General features: G+C 52.6%; 1 protein-coding gene across 1 annotated transcript in view; it reads right to left on the bottom strand.

The window, feature by feature from the left end:
• The window catches only part of gnav1 (guanine nucleotide binding protein (G protein) alpha v1), a 150,571-nt gene that overhangs the window by 70,030 nt on the left and 67,818 nt on the right, over positions 1-12,723 (bottom strand). Inside the window, exon 5 of the mRNA XM_078225736.1 lies at positions 4,947-5,075. Coding sequence (XP_078081862.1) covers positions 4,947-5,075 — 129 coding nt within the window. The remainder of the gene's footprint in view (positions 1-4,946; positions 5,076-12,723) is intronic.

Here is a 12,723-nt window from a genome sequence, read left to right as displayed (position 1 = left end):
ACCACCTCCACTGGCAGCGCGATCCAGGCACCCAATATTCTCTGTGTGAAAAACCAACCCCACACGTCTGCCCTAAACATTCCCCCCTCTCACCTTCAACCTGTGCCCCCTTATAATTGACACGTCCACCCTGGGAAAAAGCCTCTTCCTATCTACTCTGTCGATGCCTCTCATAATTTTGTAGACTTCTATCTGGTCGCCCCTCAGGCTCCATCTTTCCAGTGAAAACAATGCGAGTTTATTCAACCACTCCTCATAGCCGACACCCCCCAGACCAGGCATCATCCTTGTAAACCTTCTTTGCACCCTCTCGAAGGCATCCACGCCTTCTGGTAGTGTGGCGACCAGAACTGCACGGAATACTCCAAATGCGGCCTAACTGAAGTTTTACACAGCTGTAACATAACTTGCCAACTTCTATACTCGGCCCCGGCCGATGAAAGCAAGCATGCCGTGTGCCTTCTTGGCCATCTTATCCACCTGTGTTGCCACTTTCAGGGATCTGTACGCCCAGATCCCTCTGCATGCTTCTAAGGGTTCTGCCATTTACAGTACAATTCGCACCCGAATTTGATCTTCCAAAATGCATCACCTCGCATTTGTCTGAGATCAGTGTTCTTTTACAAATGTGTCAGTTTACCACACGTGTCCACCCTCCCCACACACCCCCCTCCCCCGCCCCACCCCACCCCGCAGTGGCGATAAATAGAGAGGAGAGGTTGTTAATTAGATTTATTTCACTGCAGGCTTTAGTCATTTAGTTACACACAAACACACAAGGCCACAGAACGAGTTACCCCTGAAACTTTTCAAACTCTCCTCTCTCCAGCCTGTTCCCCTCCGAGTGCCACTGACTCATTCTGATGAGCGCTCCCACCCAGTCTTTGTGCACAGCTCCAGGCCAACTGTGCTGCCAGCTGTACAGCCGTGTGGGGCCTCACAGCAGCCCCAGCACTCAGCGGCTGGGCTCAGTGACGCACAGTTACTGAATTGCCTGAAGGTCATTCGGCCTCACGGCTAACAGCCCAAAACACCCAGCAGTCCGAGGCTCCGACTCGAGCTTTATTCATAATTGCCTGGACCGAGTTACGCACCATTAAAAAGGCAGAATGAGAGGAGATTGCTTTACCGACACGGTGATTAGATTCACTGATCAAAGCCCTGGTGAGATTTTATGACAGTCTGTGCTCTAAATGACGGGGCCAACATCTCATCCTCCCCAATAACACAATCATGTGAGTGAAGCAATCGCACTGTGGTACCGAATCCCTTCAAAACTTCCCAAACTGTCCACGGGTACAACTGACGAGCCGTTCTACACGATGGCCACTTCCACCAACTCATACAGCACAGCACCAAAAACAAGGCCATTCAGGCCCTCCAGTCCACTCTGCTATCAAGTTCAATCAATGATCAGTACTGCCCCTCAACTCCATTCACCTGCCTTTGACACAGATTATACACACGCACGGACGCAGACGAGATGCGCGCAGACGAGACGCCCGCAGACGAGATGCCCGCAGACGAGACACCCGCAGACGAGACGAGACGCCCGCAGACAAGACAAGACGCCCGCAGACGAGACAAGACGCCCGCAGACGAGACAAGACGCCCACAGACAAGACGCCCGCAGACAAGACGCCCGCAGACAAGACGCCCGCAGACAAGACGCCCGCAGACAAGACGCCCGCAGACAAGACGCCCGCAGACAAGACGCCCGCAGACATACACAAAGATACGCGCGGACATACACACACACATGAAAATCCATCTTTAAAATTTGGATGGAGATAATTCCAGATTCCACCGTGTGAGGAAATGCGACTGCTTCCACTGGCTTCAATTTTTACATCGTCTCCAAACATTCCCATCCCCTCCATAGCCCCCCACCTCCCTCCAATCCACACCCCCCCCACCCCGCCCCACACCTCCCTCCAACCTACACCTCCCCACCCCCCCCCCACCTTCCTCCAATCCACATCCCCGCCCCACACCCCACCCTCTACAGACCTCCAACAGAAGGCATATCTACCCAAGGAAATCCTTTTAAACACCTCACGTGCTTACAAAATGTTCGCAACTCTTGGGGCCACGAGCTACACTCAGGCCAGGGTTCAGGGGGAGGGTGAAGTGGATCGAGTAGGAGGATGTCAGTCTGTTTCATAGACTACGGGATAGGCCAGTTGGGCACACAGCCAGTTTCTGTGCTGCCAGTTAATGCTGGTTTGCGCAACCTGTCCTTGGCTCATTCTGGTGAATCTCTGTCTTGTGGGCGGGCAGTGCCTAGGACTGAACACGGCATTGCAGCTGGCGATGTGATCCAGGGGATGTACCCACTGAAATAAAATCTCCTTCCCTTTGTAATTCCGCTCCCATTGAGAAGACGACCAACATTAGTGTCCTGGAGGTGGGGCATGCTGGGGGTTTGGGGGGGTGGGGGGTTGGTGTTTGAGGGATAGTGTTCGGGAGGAGAAGGGATAGTGTCTGGGAGGGGGAGGGATAGTGTCCAGGCTGGGGGGGGGAATAGTGTCCTGGGGGGGTGGGGGGGGGGGGGGGGGAGAGATAGTGTCCGGGGACGGAGGGGGGGAAGATAGTGTCCTGTTTGGGGGGAGGGGGGAAGATAGTGTCCGGGGACGGAGGGGGGAAGAGTGTTTCCTGTTTGGGGGGAGGGGGGAAGATAGTGTCCGGGGACGGAGGGGGGAAGAGTGTTTCCTGTTTGGGGGGAGGGGGGAAGATAGTGTCCGGGGACGGAGGGGGGAAGATAGTTTCCTGTTTGGGGGAGGGGGAGAGATAGTGTCCGGGGACAGAGGGGGGAGATAGTGTCCTGTTTGGGGGAGGGGGGGGGGGGAGAGATAGTGTCCGGGGACAGAGGAGGGAGATAGTGTCCTGTTTAGGGAGGGGGTGGGGGGGAGGTGGATGGTAGTGTCGGAGTGCCCTTTAATAATGGAACCCTGACCTTTGACCCCATGAGATAATGTGTGGGCAGCGACTTGCTTGCTTTTTTATTCTCTAAGGTTTTTTTTTGCTTCATGGATTTTCCTGCTCTGACAAAGAAAAGCCCAGACAGTGTGTAGCTGGAGGCTGGGTAACAGTTTCCAACAGACCCACCCTGCTTCAAAAAGGTTTCTGGGACGTTACGGGATATTCTTAGAAATAATGATGTTGCAACGTGTAAATGAAGATAATCGGAGGTGGACAAAGCAAGGCTCGCGTTCAGAGGCTTTCGCTCATCAGACCCACGGTACAGAAAAAACTACACTTTCCAATCTCACTTCAAACGTGTCAAACGAACGCGGACAGCCGCATTGCCATTAGAGACTGACATCACCTGGGGACTTCAGTGGCCAATCTCCAGGGCAGCAGACATCATTTCACATCAGTTACTCAGAGCGTTAGTGTTGCTGATGAACAGAGTGAGGCTTCAGCTCCTCAATCTATTTCCAAACCTGGCACCCAGGGAATCGGACTCGCAGGAGAACCATGGGAGCAGATTCTCCACAGGCCGAGGGGTTGCCACGTCAACCAAATAGGACCACAACCCCCTCCCCCACCCACACAAACAAACAAATGCCCTTTGCAGCCTCCACCCCCCACCCAAACAACTTAGGTCACTGTCTGTGCGGAGTCTGCACGTTCTCCCTGTGTCTGCGTGGGATTCCTCCGGGTGCTCCGGTTTCCTCCCATAGTCCGAAAGATCATAGAGGCTTACAACATGGAAACAGGCCCTTCGGCCCAACTTGTCCATGCCGCCCAGTTTTTACCAGTAAGCTGGTCCCAATTGCCCACATTTGGCCCATATCCCTCTATACCCATCTTACCCATGTAACTATCCAAGATGTGCTGGTTAGTTGCATTGGCCATGTTAAATTCTCCCTCAGTGCACCCAAACAGGCGCCAGAGTGTGGCGACTAGGGGATTTTCCCAGTAACTTTATTGCAGTGTTAATGTAAGCATACTCGTGACAATAATAAATAAAACCTGCATTTAGAAACATAGAAACATAGAAAAACTACAGCACAAACAGGCCCTTCGGCCCCACAAGTTGTGCCGAACATATCCCTACCTTTTAGGCCTACTTATAACCCTCCATCCTATTAAGTCTTATCTACTCATCTAGGAGTCTCTTAAAAGACCCTATTGAGTTTGCCTCCACCTCCACTGACAGCAGCCGATTCCACTCGCCCACCACCCTCTGTGTGAAAAACTTCCCCCTAACATTTCCCCTGTACCTACCCCCCAGCACCTTAAACCTGTGTCCTCTCGTGGCAGCCATTTCCACCCTGGGAAAAAGCCTCTGAGAGTCCACCCAATCTATGCCTCTCAACATCTTATATACCTCTATTAGGTCTCCTCTCATCCTACGTCTCTCCAAGGAGAAAAGACCGAGCTCCCTCAGCCTATCCTCATAAGGCATGCCACTCAATCCAGGCAACATCCTTGTAAATCTCCTCTGCACCCTTTCAATCTTTTCCACATCCTTCCTGTAATGAAGCGACCAGAACTGAGCACAGTACTCCAAGTGGGATCTGACGAGTGTCTTATATAGCAGAACATCCCAAAGTGTTTCCAAGGAGCAATATCAAACAAAAACTTAGCAGCAAGCCAGGAGGTGCCGTTCGAGTCAGATGACCAAAAACTTGGTCGAAGAGGTGGGTTTTGGTTTGTAAGGTCTTGGGCCTGGTTTGGTAGGCCTTAGTAAGGTATTATATTGTTGGGTCGTTCAACATTAAGTATTTACTATCACGAAGTATATACATAAGGACAGTAAAGGTCCAGGCGAGCTGTCTCCATGCTTGCTTCTGCACACGTCTCTGTCCAACACTACACTGACCCCGAGGTGTTCTCTTCCATCAAAGTGTGGGCGATACGGTAATCAGTCCCACATTAAGGACCGAGGAGATTCAGTGTCAGATTGCCCGATCGATGATTGGAAACAGAGCGCTTACCGGATTATCATGTTATTTATCTTGAACTGAGTTTCGATGACCCCTGTCGTCCGTAAGCGAACCCTCAGTAAATCCGTCTGGGTGGGTTTGTACTCGGGTGCAGTGATTCGACTCATATTTCTGAAAAAACTGCAGAGAGCAAAGACAAACTTTCCTTTAAAAAAAGATGTGTAGGCAACGGAATCTTGCATTTTGCCCAATCCCCCAATATTCTTTCCAATCAATGCAATTCAATGGAAATGGCACCCAGCCAGATCCCACAAACAGCAACAATATTCCTGACCAGATAATCGATCCTGGTGGTGTTGGGTGAGGGATAAATATGGGGGCGGTATGCAAGGGGAACTCAGGCATACAGACTCGAAACAGTAACTCAGCTTCTGTCTCCACAGACGCTGACAAACCTGCTGAGTTTTTCCAGCATTTTCCGTTTTCATTCATGGCAAAGAGAACACCCCTGATCTTTGTACATTTTCTTCAATTTATCTTCCAAACCCACGACCGCTACCTTCTCGAAGGACAAGGGCAGCAGATGCCTGGGACCACTGCTGGCTGCAAGTTCCCCTCCGAGTCACTCGCCACCCTGACTTGGAAACATATCACTGTTTGTTTCCCCCACTGTCACTGCGTCAAAATCCTGCAACTGCCTCCCTACCACAGTGGCAGGCACTGCTGCCTCACCATGCCTGGGACCTGGGTTCGATTCCCGCTTGGGTGACTGTGTGGAGTCTGCATGTTCTCCCTGTGTCTGCGTGGGTTTCCTCCGGTTTCCTCCTACGGTCTGAAAGACGTGCTAGTTATGTGCATTGGCCGTGCTAAATTCTCCCCCAGTGTATCCGAACAGGCGCTGGAGTGTGGCGACTAGGGGATTTTCACAGTAACTTCATTGCAGTGTTAATGCAAGCAGACTTGTGACACTAATAAATAAAGCTCAAAGCAAGTCTTCCCTCCTTCTATATTCCATCCCTCCTGCAATAAAGACCAACATCCCATTTGTGACACTAATAAATAAACTTTAAAACTTTAAAGTTGCAATAGATGGTGCGGAGTTGTGAATTCAAACGAGTCACATCTATTAAGTCGCGCCGAATGATCCCTCTCGCTACAGAAACATAGAACAACGTTGAGCAAATTCATGGAGCTTGGCAGCTTCCTGTGGTCGGCATCTAAAGATTTGCATTTATATAGCACCTTTCATGAGCTCAGAACATCCCCAAGTTCGTTCACAACCAACAGTGTATTTTGATTCCTTTTAAAAGGGGAGGTCACCGTTACAATGACGGGAAACGCAGCTGACAATTTGCAGCAAGATCCCACACACACACACCAGTCATCTGTTTGAACGAGGTTGACACAGTAAGGAGTCTAACAACACCAGGTTAAAGTCCAACAGGTTTATTTGGTAGAAAAAGCCACTAGCTTTCGGAGCGCTGCTCCTTCGTCAGGTGGGTGGGAGATCTGAACTCCCACCCACCTGACGAAGGAACAGCCCGTTCCGAAAGCTAGTGGCTTTTGCTACCAAATAAACTTGTTGGACTTTAACCTGGTGTCAGTGGCACATGCGAATCACTTCAGTCGTAAAGGTAGAAAAATAACTACGCTGATGGAAGTCCGTGGAACGTGGCAACCCTGCGCCTGGGCAACGGTCAACAAAATGTCTCATGGGCCACACGCAGAACCCAGACGGGCTGCAGACCCCCTCCAGGTTGCAGGTTGCCCCCACCACTGATCCAAAGTGAGACTTGAACCTTCTGACCCAAGAGAGTGTTATCCAGTGAGTGCCAGCTGCCACTGGAAACTCTGGAGACAGCAGCGGGGAGACGTGGAGGTGAAGGGGAATCTGTCCTGGTCCCCCCATGCCGACACTATAGTTAAGAAAGCCCACCCACGCCTCTACTTTCTCAGAAGACTAAGGAAATTCGACATGTCAGCTACGACTCTCACCAACTTTTACAGATACACCATGGAAAGCATTCTTTCTGGTTGTATCACAGCTCCTGCTCTGCCCAAGACCGCAAAAAACTACAAAGTGTCGGGAACGAAGCCCAATCCATCACTCAAACCAGCCTCCCATCCATTGACTCTGTCTACACTTCCCGCTGCCTCGGGAAAAGCATGCTGTGGAGATGCCGGCGTTGGACTGGGGTAAACACAGTGAGGAGTCTCACAACACCAGGTTAAAGTCAAACAGGTTTATTTGGTAGCAAGAGCCACTAGCTTTCGGAGCGCTGCCCCTTCGTCAGGTGACTCACCTGACGAAGGAGCAGCGCTCCGAAAGCTAGTGGCTTTTGCTACCAAATAAACCTGTTGGACTTTAACCTGGTCTCGGGAAAAGCAGCCAGCATAATCAAGGACCCCCCTCACGCACAACGGACATTCTCTCTTCCACCTTCTTCCATTGGGAAAAAGATACAAAAGTCTGAGGTCACGTACCAACCGACTCAAGAACAGCTTCTTCCCTGCTGCCGAGAGACATTTGAATGGACTTAGTTTGCATTAAGTTGATCTTTCTCTACACCCTAGCTATGGCTGTAACACTACATTCTGCACTCTCTCCTTTCCTTCTCTATGAATGGTATGCTTTATCTGTATAGCGCGCAAGAAACAATACTTTTCACTGTATGTTAATACAGTGACAATAATAAATCTAATCAAAAACACGGAACCAGCAGCTTAACCTGAATCTCTGACTCACTGTTGCTCCAGTTCAAAACGGAGGCTATGCTATTTTTCTTTCTGCTTTTAGACCCTGAGAATAGGGATCCGATTCTAATCCACATGTCACCTCACTCCAGGCAGCAAATAACCTGTCAGGTGTGAAATATCTCAATTGTCTCCGTGTTAACCCATCCCCCGAGGCCCATTTTGCTTCACTTGTCAAACCAAATTGGCCGTCAAACTATTTCACCAAATGTGTTTGGACGATGACACACAAAGTCACCCCCTGCGCGGTGATGCAAGTGGCAATTCTTACGTCGGCTTTCAAAGCTGGGAGGTGGCGCCCAGGCCCGCCAGGAGACATCAGCCAAGAAAATTCCAGCGTGAAGCTTCAGACTGGGCCAGATGTCAGACTCCGGATGCTTGTCAATCGGGGATGACGCTAAAGCAGCTCTCCGACACCTGCACGGTTCAGGTAGAGTCACCACTGTCACTGCCATCAGGCACTCAGCAGTGACGCGTGTCACTTTAAGGCCGTTCCCATGCTCAGACGCCAGGCTGGATGATACAGTCACGTCCATCTGTCCAACACACAGCAACCCCTCCAGATTCAACCTCTCCATCTGGAAGAGCCCAAAGCAAAGACGGGACTTTACATTGACACACAGCCACTCAGGAGTGAAGCACTTCTTCATTGGAAAGGGGTGGAAATCTGGAACTCCCTTCCCCGTCCGAAAAAGTTGGGGGTGAAATCAAACATTTCAAAGGCGAGATCGATAGATTGTTGTTAGGAAAAGTGTTTTAAAGTTTTTTTTTAAAGTTTATTTATTAGTCACAAGTAGGCTTACATTAACACTGCAATGAAGTTACTGTGAAAATCCCCTAGTCGCCACACTCCGGCGACTGTTCGGGTACACTGAGGGAGAATTTAGCATGGCCAATGCACCCTAACCAGCACGTCTTTTGGAGTGTAGGAGGAAATGGGAGTGAAATAACTCCACGGAGGCGAAAGTCCCATCACCAAGTTACTTTATTTACACCATACATCTGTAACACAGCCAGCTCTCCAGTTGCTCCCTGCTGAATGCAGGCTGGGAGTCTGACACACCTGCTTTAAATAGGGAGCATGAGGCTCCCTGATTTAACCATCAATTAGGACTCTTCAGGTAGTTCACACTCTAGCAAGCCAACCACATTAGCCTGGCTGAAGTCATCACAGGGAGCACCGGGAGGAAACCCTCGCAGACACGGGGAGAATGTGCAGACTCCGAACAGACAGTCACCCAAGCTGGGAATCGAACAAGGGGCCCTGGAATTGAGAGATAGCAATGCTAACCACTGTGCCACCGTGCCGTGCCACTGTGAGTAAGGATGGTGGAGCTAAGACAGGTAAATGAAGTTTCAGGTAATGGATTCGCCATGATCTAACTGAAAGGTACAACAGGCCAGAGGGGCTGAAAGGCTTCCTCCAGACTGGAAAATATCAAACGCAGAGATACATAGAGAAAGATGGAGAATCGCTGAGTGAATCTTCCTCTGAGCAGATTCACATGAACATTGTTGGGTTTGGAGTGCTGGTTCTCCCTATCTGGGGGTTTCCTCCCACAGTCCAAAGATGTGCGGGTTAGGTTGATTGGCCATGCTAAATTGCCCCTTAGTGTCCTGAGATGCGTAGATTAGAGGGATTAGTGGGTAAAATATGTCGGGATATGGGGGTAGGGCCTGGGTGGGATGTGGTCGGTGCAGACTCGATGGGCCGAATGGCCTCTTTCTGTACTGTAGGGTTTTCTATGATTTCTATGAACCTTTTCCACCCTCAGTCCCTCCAATAGACCTGGTCAGAACTCCCGGGGGGTGGGGGGGGGGCGGTGCTTGTTGTTGGAGCTGTTCCCACAGGGAATGTAGAGTACAAACTTATCCAGGTGGCTAATGTTAAAATGGAGCAAAGTGAGTTTGCATCTTAAACAATGTCATTCTCAAGGTTTCCCGTGACACCAGCCTGTCCTGGTAAATTAGCAAGAGTCCGCTTCGCACGGGTGAAGATGTCCGGGCCGCCATGAGTGAGGTGGACATTGTGTGTGGGATCGGGGAGGGAAATGATTCCGACAGGAAGTCGCAGCGTGACGCGCAGTGAGGCAGGTCTCCAGGAGGTTGGGCAGACCAGGTTCAGGGAAATGGTGAAACTAGCAAAGACCGAGGGACATTTCACCCTCATTCCCGTGATTGGACGGTCCATGGATAATTACTGAGGTTAATCTCCATTGATCCGCTGGCGACACAGAGCCAGACAGGAGTGAGGATAACCTCTGCGCTGGAGAGCTCCGAGAACCAAGACAATCACTCCAAATCATATCGTAGTTCGCACACATTCCGTCTCAAATCGTTCTCCCGCACCGCGTTCCAAAGGTTCAAACCCAGCTCGTTTGTAATGGAGTCGCTCTATTGGCTTTCAATCTCGGCTGCCTGTTCCACACATTGGTCACTCCCTCAATGTTTCTGCGCGTTGGAATTAAATTTACCGCCCCCCCCCAACACAGCTGGTGCCCCACCCCCCACCCCCAGAAACAGCCCGTGGCCCAACCCCTAACCCCCCAAACACAGCCTATGCCCCACCCCCCCAACCCCCAACACAGCCCGTGCCCCAACCCCAACACAGCCCGTGCCCACCCCCCCCCACCCCCCAACACAGCCCATGTCCCACCCCCCAACACAGCCCGTGTCCCACCCCCCAACCCCCCCAACACAGCCCGTGCCCCACCCCCCAAACCACAGCCCGTGCCCCACACCCCAAACACAGCCCGTGCCCCACCCCCCAACACAGCCCGTGCCCCACCCCCAACACAGCCCGTGGCCCACCCCCCAACACAGCCCCGTGGCCCACCCCGCAACACAGCCCGTGGCCCACCCCCCCAACACAGCCCGTGCCCCACCCCCCAACACAGCCCGTGCCCCACCCCCCCAACACAGCCCGTGCCCCAACCCCCAGCCCCCCCAAACACAGCCCGTGCCCCATCCCCCCACCCCCCAACACAGCCCGTGCCCCATCCCAACACAGCCCGTGCCCCACCCCCCAACACAGCCCATGCCCCACCCCCAACACAGCCCGTGCCCCACCCCCCAACACAGCCCGTGCCCCATCCCCCCACCCCCCAACACAGCCCGTGGCCCACCCCCCAACACAGCCCGTGCCCCACCCCCCCAACACAGCCCGTGTCCCAGCCCCCAACACAGCCCGTGCCCCAACCCCCAACACAGCCCGTGCCCCACCCCTCAACACAGCCCATGCCCCATCCCCCCACCCCCCAACACAGCCCGTGGCCCACCCCCCAACACAGCCCGTGCCCCACCCCCCCAACACAGCCCGTGCCCCAACCCCCCAACACAGCCCGTGCCCCAACCCCCAACACAGCCCGTGCCCCAACCCCCAGCCCCCCCAAACACAGCCCGTGCCCCAACCCCCAGCCCCCACCAAACGCAGCCCGTGTCCACCCCCCCAACCGCCCCCCCCACCACAACCCGTGCCTCACCCTCCCACACAAACACAGTTTGTTACGATTGACATCATCTAATCGCTAGAATCCAGCAATTGGATACATTTAAAGACAACACACTGATTGAGGAGTTGGTACAATGTAACTATCAATGTAACACTGGTGCCAGTCGGGCAGCACTGCTGCCTCACAGTGCCAGGGACCCGGGTTCGATTCCAGCCTTGGGTCACTGTCTGTGTGGAGTTTGCACGTTGTCCCCATGTCTGTGTGGGTTTCCTCCACAGTCCAAAGATGTGCAGGTTAGGTGGATTGGCCATTCTAAATTGCCACTTCTGGTCGCCACACTACCAGAAGGACATGGAGGCTTTGGAGAGAGTACAGAGGAGTTTACCAGGATGTTGCCTGGTATGGAGGGGCTTAGTTATGAGGAGAGATTGGGTAAACTGGGGTTGTTCTCCCTGGAAAGACGGAGGATGAGGGAGACTTAATGGAGGTGTATAAAATTATGAAAGGCATAGATAGGGTGAATGGTGGGAAGCTTTTCCCCAGGTCGGTGGTGACGTTCACGAGGGGTCATAGGTTCAAGGTGAGGGGGGGGAGGTTTAACACGGATATCAGAAGGACGTTTTTTTACACAGAGGGTGGTGGGGGCCTGGAATGCGCTGCCAGGCAAGGTGGTGGAGGCGGACACACTGGGAACGTTTAAGACTTATCTAGATAGCCACATGAACGGAGTGGGAATGGAGGGATACAAAAGAATGGTCTAGTTTGGACCAGGGAGCGGCACGGGCTTGGAGGGCCGAAGGGCCTGTTCCTGTGCTGTATTGTTCTTTGTTCTTAGTGGCTCAAGGTGTGTAGGTTAGGGGGATTAGTGGGGTAAATATGTGGAGTTACGGAGTAAGCCTGGGTAAGGGTCGGTAAAGACTCAATGGGTGGGATTTTATGGCCTCACCCAAGCGAGAAAGACATTACCGTTCTCCGCCCCTCACCTGCTCCGATTCCGTGGCAGGCTAGGCGGTAGAATTCCGGCGAATGGGCCGAATGGGCAACTTCTGCACTGTGGAGATTCTATGCTTCTATTCCAAAAGATGATTTGATTAATTTGCTGCCGGTCATTGGGGTGGTTCTGGAGTCTCTGGGAATTCCTCTTCCCGTTCCTGGCTCTGCCGCTCCCACATGTTAATCACTGCCCCATTGGCCAGTCTGCGTCTCTCTGCTGCCTCAGGGCAAGATCGCGAATTCCCTCCCTCTACCCCCTCGCTCTCGCCTCCTACAGGCCAATTCACAACAAGCGTTTGGTTACCCGCCTCAAACTCCCCCTCAATCTGGTCAATCTCCTCCATTGCCTCAGACGCAGATTTGATTGGATTACCCCTTGTGAAGCCAGCTGTGGTATACAACTATGGGGAGGTGTTGGTGGTGAGTGTGCTACACATCGAACTCGAGGGAGGGAGAGGGAGAGAGAGAGAGGGAGGGAGGGAGGGAGGGAGGGAGGGAGAGAGAGAGGGAGGGAGGGAGGGAGGGAGAGAGAGAGGGAGGGGGAGAGAGAGAGGGGGAGGAGGAGAGGGAGGGGAGAGGAGAGAGGGGAGAGAGAGAGGGAGAAGAGAGAGGGAGAGGGAGAGAGGGAG

The sequence above is a fragment of the Mustelus asterias genome, chromosome 12, assembly GCF_964213995.1.
Source record: "Mustelus asterias chromosome 12, sMusAst1.hap1.1, whole genome shotgun sequence".
NCBI classification, from domain to species: domain Eukaryota; kingdom Metazoa; phylum Chordata; class Chondrichthyes; order Carcharhiniformes; family Triakidae; genus Mustelus; species Mustelus asterias.
Note: the sequence above shows the minus strand (reverse complement) of the source record. Positions and strands in the feature narration are given on the sequence as shown.